General features: G+C 49.4%; 1 protein-coding gene across 5 annotated transcripts in view; it reads right to left on the reverse strand.

Annotated features, from left to right (window-relative positions):
• MRTFA (myocardin related transcription factor A) overlaps positions 1–12,711 on the reverse strand; it is a 142,137-nt gene that overhangs the window by 11,266 nt on the left and 118,160 nt on the right. For all 5 annotated transcript variants that reach the window (XM_037068107.1, XM_037068112.1, XM_037068110.1 and 2 more), the window contains 4 exons: positions 6,262–6,317; positions 3,685–3,760; positions 2,665–2,826; positions 70–245 (listed from right to left, as the gene is read on the reverse strand). In XM_037068107.1, coding sequence (XP_036924002.1) covers positions 70–245; positions 2,665–2,826; positions 3,685–3,760; positions 6,262–6,317 — 470 coding nt within the window. The remainder of the gene's footprint in view (positions 1–69; positions 246–2,664; positions 2,827–3,684; positions 3,761–6,261; positions 6,318–12,711) is intronic.

A 12,711-nucleotide genomic window follows, 5' to 3' on the forward strand; every position in this document is an offset into this window, starting at 1 on the left:
AAACTGGGCAGCTCCAGCAAGTTCGAGGCCCATAGGAGAAGGGGAGGCATGCGGAGCAGGCCAGCTCACCTGAGTGGGGGGTACAGAGGTGGCACTGGGCAGTGGCTCGCTGACTCGGGCTTCCAGGGGTGATGGCACTGAGCCCTGGGACTCATGGCTGGCAGGCTGCTCAGGAGATAAGGCATCACTGCTGTCCTCGTCGAACGAAGAGCTGTCTGCTACCTTCGGGTAATTCACCTGGCCCACTGAAAGCCAAAGCCAGCATAAGAGTCCACCTCAGGCCCCAGGGAAGGGGAAGAGGGGCCCTGCTCACCAACCAGAGGCTGTCCCAGCAGGCGCCTGTCCTCCAGCCCCTTGGCTCCCCAGCCCCAGCCCAGCAGCAGACAGAAGGGAGACCAGCAGCCAACCTGCATGGCGGGTCCAAAAGAGCTCTAGGAAAGTGCATCACCAGGACTTCGAAACAAAGGCTGGAAAGAGTCCCACCAGCCCACTACCGTGCTCCCCCGGGCAAGGAAAGACCTGACCTTTCACCTCTTGCTTTTCACTCTACACTGCAGTCAGTCTTGAAAGTTCTCCACTCCCTCCCTCCAACCTGCTACCTCCTCTGCTTCAGTTTCCCTGCTGTCAAAAGCACTTTATTTCCATCCTGTGGCTGCACACAAAACTCTCCTCTTCCCCACAGGCTTGTGGACCCTGCAGTGAGGGCTCAGAGTCAGTAGGAGGGACCTATGGGGCACAGGTAACAGCGGCTCCCCCGCCGGCTGCCTGAACACCAACCAGGAGCAGTCCAGGTAGCCTCTTGGAAAAGGAACACTTGCCTGTCCAGGTGAGACAGGACCACTGGGAAGATGGTGACCTCCCCTTAGTGACTCCCAGAAACCCAAGGCCACCAGAAGAAAACCCATCCTTCGGGCTATAACTACCCTGCCCTGCTCCACCCTGGGCTGAGAGGGATATGGTGCAGGTGCCTCTGAGGCTGGCTGGGGCCAGGCTGGGAAGGAGAGGCAGGAGGAACAGGGTCCCTGTTTGGAAATCCCAGGATCCAGAGAAAAGGCAAGATGGTAACAGGCAAGTAGAGCAATTCAAAAGACCCATGTCACAACCTCCGCCTCAGCACTGTTGGGGCAAGAAGTTCTGCCCCAGGCCGCTGCCCACCCAGAGGAACCAAGGCAGTGACCACGGCACAGAGGTGAGCTGTCAGCCACACCTGTGAATCTGCTATGGTGGGAAGACCACAGAAAAGGAATGAGAATAAGCCAGCAACTCTCCCAGCAGACTCTTCCCCTCCAGGGCCATGACCCGAGGCTCTCTCCTCCCCTGGGGCCTGGGAAAGAGCCCACGAGTCTGTCCCTCCACCAGCCGACTGTGGTGATGGAGCCAGGTGTGCCCATGGCCAGGCTGGCTCACAGCTTTCTCAGCTGTCCTGGCAGGGGCACACCCACAGTGCACACAGGGAATGGAAGTTGCTGGCTGGAGAAGCCAGAACGGACCTCAGCCCAAACACTGGCCTGTAAACTGGGGGCTGTTGTGCAGTGTGGTGCAGACCTGGGCAGGAAAACACTGAGATGAGATGGGATAGAAGCCAGGGCAAAGCCATGAGTTACAAGGGCTGGCAGGGGCCCAGGGAACACCTGCCTCTGGCATGATGGCTGCCTCCTGCCGTCATACCACTGCCTGCAGTGCACAGTGTCCTCTGACCCAGGGCTCAGGCCACAACTCGCCATGCTTTGGGGCCCACTCCTATGGCTCCTCTCTTGCGCCATGCCCAAAGTCTAACTCATGTGGTGGGAGCAGTCGAGCCTCCTCCCCCTGAAACCATAGCTACCTCCGAGGGCAGGGACACACAGCCTTGTCTGTTCAGGTTTTGGGCCCACTGTTGCAAAGCAGACATGTCTGTACCAACACTCACCGAATTTAAGGGAAACGTGTCTGACCACCTGACTGTGGCGCAGGAAGCCCTGCCTGTCCTGGACTCTGCCTATCCCCCATCTCATGTGTTGACACCCTCTCCTTCTAGCTCCACGTCCTACTCTGCCTCTCTCCCATGCATGCACTTCACTTCCTCCTCACCCTGCAGCCCCAGTCTTGGCTGTCACCTCCTCTGACACTGTACGCCACTGTCAGAGCAGGAGTGGGGGACCCTTTCTGCGTGTCCTCCCCAGCATGGCTCTTGCTTCTGCCTATTTTTAGCTGCCTGTGCCTGCTTCTAGATGTGAGCTCTGGTAGGACAAGGGGGCTCAGTCTGCCTTGTGGGGCTGTGGTCCTAGCACCAAGCACACTGTGTGGATCAATCAATATTTCAAAAGTGAAATATCTTTTGGGGCAGGTGCCAAAAAAGAGATTTCACTAATAAAAACCAGCAGTATGGTACAGATTTCTAATTTCTGACGCTTCTGCATGTTCACACACATAGATCGTGACATCCCTCCACCCTGTGGGAGAAGAATAAGCCCAGAGTTGAAGGTAGACAGAGGCCTCTTTGTTATCTACTTAGTTACTTTGGCATGGCACTATCCCAAGCTAAGACGACCTGTTTAACAGGCTCTCACGCTCTGTACCTCAGTTCTCCAAGTCAGAGCAGGCAGTCGAAGGGCAAGAAATGCAGAGGGCCTTCCCCATGCGTCTGGCCTGCAGGCCCTCACAGGGTGTCTGGGGCCTCCTCACCAATGATGGCTTCTTTCAAGCTGGACTCCACAGGCAGGATGTTCTTCTCCACCAGCTCCATGGGGCCAGGTCTCTGTGCAATCTTCTCGTTGAGGTCATCAGCCAGTCTGGCTCTCTTTAGCTTTAGCTGCTTGGCCTGAAGCGAAGGCTCAGCCGAGGTCTCTGCCCATTGGAGAGAATGGAGTGCAGGAGGATGTAGGAATGGATCTGGCTTTGCCCTGGGAACTCCAGAGCGCCTCTCCTTTCCTCTGAGGAAGGAGCAGAGGCTATCAGAATGCAAAGCACATCCCAGGCAGTAAAGGGTAGCCCACTTAAAGTTTCACAAGGACAGAAGAAGAGGCCCCCACTGTGGGCAGTGTGTGGTCACACACGACAGTGCAGTGGTCTCTACCCTCCCTCAAGCTCTGTGTTACGGGAGCAATGCACCCTCCTGCTTTGGGCCTCGGCGTCTTCGTCTGCAAAACGTGGGGGTTCAGACTAGGAAAGTTCTCTTCTGACCCCAAAGGTGGTTCAAAACTACAACAAAAAATGGGTAGATTCACACTGCTTTCAGAAGCCAAAATCCTTCCTTCACTAGAATGTGGAAAGAAGCGTGAGCTGGAGCCAGGCCGAGTATGTCTAGGATGATCTTATTTGTACATCACAGGTGCTCAAGTAAATGCTGATTGAATGGGTGAATGAACCAATGAACGAATGAATGAATGAAAAAGAGAAAGCAAATGCATTTTAGACAGGTTTTGGAGGAAAGAACTTTGCATCAAGACATGAGATCCAGGGCCACCACATGGCCGCGGGAGGAAAGGGTGAGCTGACCCAACAGAATGCAACTGATTCTCTGGGAACTGCCACAGCCCAGCGATGGACAGCAGCCGCAGCACTGCCGTTTCACCGTGCCGAGGCTCCGGCTCACCCACCGCCTCCAGAAATGGGAGCGACGGGAAAGGGAAGAAGAGATGCGGGCGGTGAAGCGGCGCACGGGCAGTGACAACAGGGTTTAGAAGCATTTGCATTGTAACACACCTTCCAAAATGTGCATCCTGACCAGCTCCGATCTCTCTGGCCGGGAACGAATCTTGCGTTTCAGATAGTCCTCTGTCTACAGAAAAAACACACCAGGAAGCTCTCAAATCCAGGTCACAAGCTAATGGCATGGACAGGACCAAGAAAGACTGTGGCTATTGGTCACCTCTGCAGCCCCCAGGACCTCAGCTTGGGGATGGCAGGTTCTGAGGCCCGGGGAGGCCCCATCCACTACCAGCTGCACCTGACGAGGGCACCAACCATCTGTCAAAACCATTTGTTTTGTTTCTGAGGTCCAACTACTGATTATATATATATATATATATATATATACATTCTATTACTTTTGCTGTCATAAAAGTAACATATGTTCATCGAATAAAATGTAAAATTAAAAAGTAAAACAATAAGATATTTTAATCATCCACTGTTAATATTTTGGGATATTTGCTTATAATCATTCTTCCACAAAGGTGACAACTTAATTTTCTATAGTTGTAATCACACTGAATATAGTTTTTTGTATCTATTTTCCAAAAAATTTTTATGATCTCATAAACAGTTCCCATTCATTTTGAATGACTACCAAGAAGAACACTAATTTTGATACATGGCGTCATAGCTCCAGTTCCTCAAAGCCCAAGGTCCACATTTCCTCATTCCTGAGGCTCCAGGCAAACTAAACCATTTTGTCAACAGTCCCAGAGCCGCCCCCACTGCCTGGCGCTCCTGTTAGAACATATTAATGTGGCCCCAGATCCACCTGACTCCAGAACCTGGGCTCTTAACCTCTGTACCAGAAAAATTTCAAACCATATTTCAAGTTCATCAGTGGTTCAAGACCAGCAGAGGAAGAGACAGGATGAGGTAAAGCAGGGTAGGGCAGAAATAAAAAATAAAGTATTAGGCTACACTGCATGCAGCAAAGGTAAAGGCCTAGCTCGTCCTGCTGGCCCTCGTCAGCTGCATGGGCTCTGACTGGGCAGCCAGTGGGAGCCCTGGGGTGGTGTGGAGTTCTCCAGGAGGTGGTTTACAGTGGGGGTGGGCTCTGCCCACCCCATTGGCAGAGGGCAGAAAAAGTGCTCTGGCTGCTATAGAAGACACTAAAACAGGTGTTCGATGCTGCAGATCTCCACAGCCCTCAGAGGATGGCATATTTTCTAAGCTACCCAAAGTTCTGGGCAGTGCCCAAAGCCAAGACAGAATACAGTACTGATTTAAAAAATACCCAGAGTCCACAGACTAAAGAGTGAGTCCCAGCTTTGCCACTTGCTGGCTGGACAAATTACTTAAAACTTTCTGAGCTGAAGCTATAAAATGAAGATATTAACATCTAATTCGTAAGAGTTAGTATGAGCATAAACAAGAAAATGATATATTTTCACATATAAAAATGCCCAATAGCCCTGGCTGGTTTGGCTCAGTGGACTGAGCACCAGCCTGCAAACCAAAGGGTTGCTGGTTCGATTCCCAGTCGGGGCACATGCGTGGTTGCAGGCCAGGTCCCCATTAGGGGACACATGAGAGACAACCACACATTCATGTTTCTCTCCCTCTCTTTCTCCCACCCTTCCCCTCTATATAAAAATAAGTAAAATATTTTTAAATGCCCAACAAGTAGTAGTTGCTTTAACTGGCTCACAGCTACTCCTTGCCTGCTGGAGAAGCAGCCAGGAAATGGGCTGGGGCGCAGACAATGCCATTCCTTCTCTACCCGCGCTATACTGTCCAACACTCATGGCATTAAAACAGTACAGTTTGTTATTGCTTTGGTTGGCTCTAAGAATTAATCATGACTTTTCTTAGAACATTTAAAAAAATAAATTTAAAGAGAAGGCAGTAAGAAAAGCGTTGGTGGTAAACATTTCGGGTTCTGAAAGAGCTGTGGGCCTTAGGATACCTCAGCCTGTGGTCCTCCCTTGGGGAGGTTCTCTTCCCTTGTCTTTTACGTGAAAGACAAAAGTGAAGGGAGCAAGAGGGGGAAGCGTGTTTTGGCAACTTCCTGATCTCGGCCCACAATGGGCCGCAGAATATTCCCCTGAGGCTCCTGAGGGAACTGAAACCAAGGGGGGACAGGCAGCAGCCAGGTGCGAAGCATGAACCTGGGCTCAGAGTGGGGCCCCAGCTTCTGCTTCCACAGCCTCAAATGGACACTGGCTGCTCAGGACACATGAAGACCAGTGAATGCCCGTCCTGAAAAGCATGAGCAGCACAGCCACTGACAGGGAGGGACCACGGCTAGTGTCGTGTCCTAACATTTTCAAGTGGTTAAGGTGGAATTAAAAATGGGAAAATACAAGTGGTCTCCAAAGCAAGAGGAGGGGGATCAGTGATCACTACACACTCTTAAACCTGCGTGGTGAAGGAGGAAACTCACTCGGGTCATGTTCCATGTTCCACAGCATCACTCTGGGAGATGGCAGGGGTGGGGTGAGATAGAACAGGGAGAGCTCTGTATTTAGAACTGTGAGGCAAGGGCTGGCCCTGGAGGTAGGCTGGGAAGAAGCGTAACCAGCAATGCAAGGTGCTCGGACAATGCTTTCGCTAGAGGTTCTCGAGAAGAAGACAGTGCCTTACCCTGGCCCGCTCCAAGCTCCTTCTCTGTTCATGAAACGCAGCTGGACTTTTCAAAGCTGTTGGGAAAAGAAAGAAAGAAATTACTTTATTAGTGAAGCACCATGTCTACTGCTACAATTTACTGTGGAAAAGACATCTTAAATTCACGTTAACTTCAGTAGTACTATTAATATCAGCTGAAATGAAGAAAAAAGTGGCACCCAAGTAGACATGTCTTCATGGTTCAGCTACCCCATTAACATGGTTTTGGTTACTTGTTCCTAATGGGAGTAGTCCCTGACCTAGATTGGGCTCCATAAAGTGAACCCATCAAATACAACTTTAAAAAATATCCTGGGCCCATTAGCTGGACTGTTAGGGTACAATCCTCATTGACTGACCAATCTCTGAGAACAGCTCCTGGGCCTCACCTCACTCTCAGGGGGGTCAGAGCTGCAGGCAGACCCGCCCGACTTCGGCCTCACGAGAAACCAAAGTGACCAAACTGAATGGAGCGGTTAAACAGAAAGACATGTCTACTTGGGTGCCATTCCTTCTTCACTTCAGCTGATATTAATAGTGCTGCTAAAATTAACTTGAATTTCATCTCTAAGGGCTAAAGGAACTTCACGGTGATCGTATGTTTGACCCTGGTGCACACACACAACCAGCAGCTGACAAGCAGGGCTCACTGCAGCCTTGTCAAGGACTCCACTCTGTTCTGAGGCCACCACCACGGGGCCACAGCTCTGGACTCAGCAAACAACAGACACTGAGGGTGGGAGACCAAACAGGACCCTCTGCAAATACGGCACCAGGACAAGAATTCTGTGTCAGAAACTCAGCTATTGGGACAAATGATGAGTTGGGGCACCCTAAGGATAAGAGGGCGAAAGGCCTGACTCAATTCAAGTAAGGAACAATAGCAGTAAGAGAGAAATTTACAACAGTGGTTAGTTTCACTTCTGCTGCCCTAGAATTTCAGAACAGCTGTGAAACTGTGAGAGGCGATAACTTTTGCTAGGCTGCTGGCTGTGGCAGCAGTGCAGCGGTAGGGAGACGCTAAAAGTAGCAAAAGCATAGATACGACCCTATCCTGCCTGGGCCTTTGTACTTCCTCCCTCCATCCCAACCCCCGCCCCCGGAGGGTGGGGGGCTGGGCTTCAGCAACAGCAGTCCCAGAACAAAGTTCCAAATGTCCCAGTAATACTTTTTTTAAAACGGATTTTAATCTTAGTATTAAAAAGAAACTACCTTAAAAGATCCGTTGAGAGCCCACCCCATCTTCTAACAGCAGGGGGAGCTCTAGATTTAACAAATGTTCTCTTAAAAAAAAAAAGCACAGGCTCCCGGCCCAACCCACTAGAGCATTCCACGGCACCATCCAGACTGCCCCAACTCCAATCTGGGGAGGTCTCGGGCATCTCAGTGGGTAAGCAGACAGCCCCTGCACCTGCTTCTACTGGGTAAGGATGGTTCAACTTCAAAATCAGTCTCCAATAGCCCTGATATGTAGGAATCTGTACTAGGCATGATGGACCAGGAGGGCATGCACTCAGCCTTATTCTCTCCTCGGAGAGCTTATCACATGGATGAGACAAGAAGTACAAAGAATCAAAAAGAAAAGTCAGTGCTGACCCACCCAACTCCAGCTTCCTTTCTGCCTTACTTTTCTCCACAGCACTCATCACCAGCTGACATTCTTTACAGTAATACTGCAACTACCTTTATTTTGTGTATTGCCAGCCTTCTAGCAGTAGGAGAGGCTTCATCAGGGTGGAGCAGGGGTTCTGTCCATTTCTTTCATTTCTTTTTTTTAAAAGATTTTATTTATTTATCTTTAGAGGGGAAGAGAAGGAGAGAGGGAGAGAAACATCAAAGTATGGTTGCCTCTTGTGTGTCCCCCTGCTGGGAACTGGCCTGCAACCCAGGCATGTGCCCTGACTGGGAATCGAACCTCGATCATGTGGTTCGCAGGCCCATGCTCAATCCACTGAGCTACACCAGCCAGGCCCATTTCTTTCACTTCTGACAGTACCCCCAGTGCCTAGAGCACCCAGCATGTAACTCATTCAGTGAGTTACTGAACACTCTGTAAGAAACCGACACAAAGTGCACATGTGACAGGAAAACGGGGAGACTGTGGGAGAGCACTAACTTGCATTTGCAGAGCCAGAATTAGGGCCATCATCTGGGTTCAAAACCTCACAGAAGTCCCAGACAGAATATCAAGGCATTCATGCTCTTGTCCTGGGTTCTACCAATTACTACTGGTGTCCCACAGGGTATGACTATTTTGGGGGTCTCATTTTCTTCTTCTGTAGAGTGAGAATCTGTCCACCTCCCAGAACTCTCACAGGAGTCAAATGAGAAAGTACTCTGAGGCAAGTGGTGCCTTGAAGGTGCTGCTGTCATCAAACACGGTGACTGGGCGGAATCATGGGTTTGATTCCCACACAGGTCAGCTAGTTTCTGTGCCACAGGCGCACACCATCTGTCTCCAAACTCAGCTGGCTTGCTGCCCACACAGCCTATGACAGCTGACCCAAGGGCTGAGGCACAAATCCAACTTGTAGAAAAACAAGTCATGAAGTCCAGAATTTGATGGAAGGGGAGCGTACCATTTTCATGTACAAGAACGACGACAATGCAGCACTACTGGGGACACGTGACAGGCGAACTTGGCTGTAGTGTCCATAACTCTGGTTCCACTGAGTTAAGGAAGTTTTCACATAACAGCAAGGAAGAGATTGTTATTTTTTGAGTGCCTACTTGTGTGGCAGGCACTGTTCTAGATAATTTAACTTTCCTAAAGATTCTATGTGGTAGGTAATGTTCCATTTTACAGATAAGAACAGACTCAGGAAGGGTAGGAAAGACTAGCTAATGGCAGAGTTAGGGTTACAACCTCACTCTTGTCTCACCCTAACACCAGAGTTCTTTCCACTCCTCTGGGTTGGTTTCTTAACTTCTTCAAAAAGTAGAGAAGAATGACCCTATTGGATGGAGGGGCCAGGAGGCTTCAACCACACATACCACGTTGAGGAAGGGCTGAATGCACGCAACGTGGAAAGGTCAGCTCAGCCACAGTACTGAGCACAAACAGGTGTAAGGAAGGTTCAGAAGAGGGTTCAAGTGACCGCAGGTGCAGAAAGCCATGGTTCAAAACATGGGGCCCCTGGGGGACTTATGGGGCAGCCTTCAACACTGATGCCAGGAGGTGGGCTGGGAGGGGAATGAGAACCCCAGAGGAGCTCAAGAGCTAGCTGCTCAGAGCTTGCTAAGAGAACCAAACACGAAGACCAAGAGAATTTGAGAAGGGAATTACCAATTCCAAAAGACAATTCCTCACAGTAGGAACGGGTATTCTAGTTTGGTATGTGATACAACCAACACGGCAGCAGGCTGTGAGGTCATTCGCTGAGTGGTGGGCCCCAACCCAGTTCTGTCTCCCACTCTTCCTTCTCTAAATAAACCTCCTCCCAACCGTGCCACTTTCTCCCAGTCCTTGAACAGCCCCTTCACTTTGTGCTGCTCTCCCCCATTTCTTTTTTTATTGTCATTCAACTACAGTTGTCCCTATTTCCTCCCATTACTCTCCTCTGCCCACCCCTGCCCCATTTCTAACTATGGTCTCTTACAGCAAGGTCAGCAATTCAATAGCTAATTTAACAGACGAAGGGGGTAATGACCCCTTGTCCTTCAGGATTCTGTCAAGAGTCCCACAAGGCACTTCTCAGGCTTATGTGGGGACAGACCGGAGCTGGGGCAGTCAGTGCTTGCGGTTCACTGGGCTGTGGGGTTGAGAGGGCACCCCTCCGAGTGTCCAGCCAGCTCTGTTCAAGGCCACAGCTGTAGAGGGTAGGAGGAGATATAAGGGTGATAAAAAGAAAAGCCCTGGGCTTTCCTGATGTAGGTAAATGGGAGTCACCTCACGCTTCTGTGCCGAGGGAATGAAACACAAGGCAGGCCAGCAGAGCAGAAAATAGGGTTTACTTTAAACTTCTGCTAGTTATGGAAAAATCCAACAGATACATCGTTAACCCAGAAACATGCCTGACCAGGAGGGCTGCATTCCTCTTGGAACGTCACCTCCTCCTCCTTGCTGCCTTAATGGTTTTCTCAGAGTAGCCAGGATATTATCAGAAATTTCATTTTCCCAGAAAGAGAAGCCCCCCAAGACCACCGCAAACCCTAGAACTGTGTATGCTGTTTATAGGAATGTACATCTTTGGCGCTGGAAGGCAGTTCTGAACCTTCACTCCCACTCTCTGGGAGCTGATTCTGCTGGAACACTTGCACGGCTTGGTGTGAACAAAGGGCAGTGTGCAGCACGTCCTGAAAGGAAAATAACCAAGCTCCCCTCGGAAGTCAAATAACTGCACAGAAGTGGCTGAGAGGTGTGGCGTTCTTAATCACAGTTTCAGTTCTAGATGTGAGCCCCGCCCCTGGCTGGCTAAAACCACCCACTAATACTTTGTTCCCTCTCTCCAGCACATATTTTCTTTCTCCCCTTACCCGTTTGCTCCATTAATTAAATGAGGTCATTGTGAACTAAAAGGAAAGAAATGTTTTTAACTTTGTTTTTGAAAATACAGTCATCCCTCAGTATCTGTAGGAGATTGCTTCCAGGATGCCCCATGGACACCAAACTACCCTCATATAAAATGGCAGTGTCTGTGTATAACCTATGTAATCCTCCTGTATACTTAATTTTTAAAAAAGATTTTATTTATTTTCAGGTAGAGAGGAAGGGAGGGAGAAAGAGAGGGAGAGAAACATCAATGTGTGGTTGCCTCTCACACGCCCCCTACTGGGGACCTGGCCTGTAACCCAGACATGTGCCTGCCTGACTGGGAATCGAAACAGTGACCCCTTGGTTCCCAGGCCAGCACTCAATCCACTGAACCAAACCAGCCAGGGCCTCCCTTATACTTTAAATCATCTCCAGATTACTTATAATACTCAATGCAATGTAAATTAGTCATTATACTACATTGCTTAGGGCATAAGGACAAGAAAAGAAAGTCTGTACCTGTTCTGCACAGACACAACCACCATAGGCCTAACTACACAGTACACATCAGCAACCAGGTAACATTATTTTCCGGAAGATTTTCCGCCCAAAGTTAGTTGAATTCACTGATGCGGAACCTGGAAATAAGCAGGGCAAACTGTACTGCCATCACTTCCAAGGGGTGCTCAAAGCTGTGCTCAGCGCGTCTACAGGCTTCGATGCTCACAGTGCAGGAGCACTGGGACCTAGCAGTCTTGATTTAATGTGGCACTGAGGCCCAAACCAGTGTGGCTCAGTTGTTTGGATGCTGTCCTGCATAGCGAAAGGTCACCAGTTCGATTCCTGGTCAGGGCAAATGCCTGGGTTGCAGGTTCAGTCGCTCAGTCAGGGCACATACCAATCACTGAGGCACGCATGTACCGACTGAGAGGCAACCCATCGATGTTGTTCTCACTCTTTCTCCCTCCCTTCTCCTCTCTAAAAATAAATACACAAAATCTTTTTTAAAAATCTAGCACTGAGGAGTTGGTACGAGGACCCATGAAAAGCAACCTACCATATTAATTTACGACATTAAACAGCACATTCCCACCACTGGCCCAGATATATTTAAACATGAAAGCAAGTGAAAGTCTAGGATCCACAAAGCAGTTCTGGAAATAAATCTCAGCAAGGAAGAATAGCAATTAACCATCAAGACTTATTTCCTAATCATTATCATTAAGAAATATTTATTAGGGCCCTGGCTGGTGTAGCTCAGTGGATTGAGCGCGGGCCTGCGAACCAGAGGATCGCGGTTCGATTCCCAGTCAGGGCACATGCCAGGGTTGCAGGCCGGTTCCCTGCAGGCCAACTCCCAGCAGGGGACGCACGAAAGGCAACCATACATTGTTGTTTCTCTCCCTCTCTCCTTCTCCTCTAAAGATAAATAAATAAATAAAATCAAAAAAAAAAAAGAAAAGAAATATTTATTAGGTGCCTGGGTCTTTATTCAGTGCTGACAAAATAAAAATAATGGTTCTCATCCCCAATAAGATACTATTCTAGAAGCTCTCTATCAATTCTATAGTCAGAGGAGCTCAAGGCTATGAACATATTACAGCTAACAGAGGCCAACAGAGCACCATGGGCCAAGGAGCCCTTCTTTCAGGCAAGCCTGCTGGATTTTGTCCCAGTGCAGACGCAGCGGGCACACACGCAGTGCATCAGCTGGGGCTGTGTGTGTGTGTGGGACAGATTTACTTAACGACCTCGGTGTGAAACTAGAAATACGTTCACCGATCCCTCTATCCAATAACCAAGTGTTAAGTAACTACAGAGAGTCCTCACTTAACACCGTGGACAAATTTTGCAACTGTAAGTGAAAGAGCATTTCATGAACTCAATTTGCCACAGGCTAATTGATGTAAATAAGAGTTAAGTTCTGCCCCCGCTGGTGTGGCTCAGTTGGTTGG

Source organism: Sturnira hondurensis, unplaced genomic scaffold, assembly GCF_014824575.4.
Source record: "Sturnira hondurensis isolate 20B ecotype Veracruz unplaced genomic scaffold, ASM1482457v3 Scaffold0017436, whole genome shotgun sequence".
Taxonomy (NCBI): Eukaryota; Metazoa; Chordata; class Mammalia; order Chiroptera; family Phyllostomidae; genus Sturnira; species Sturnira hondurensis.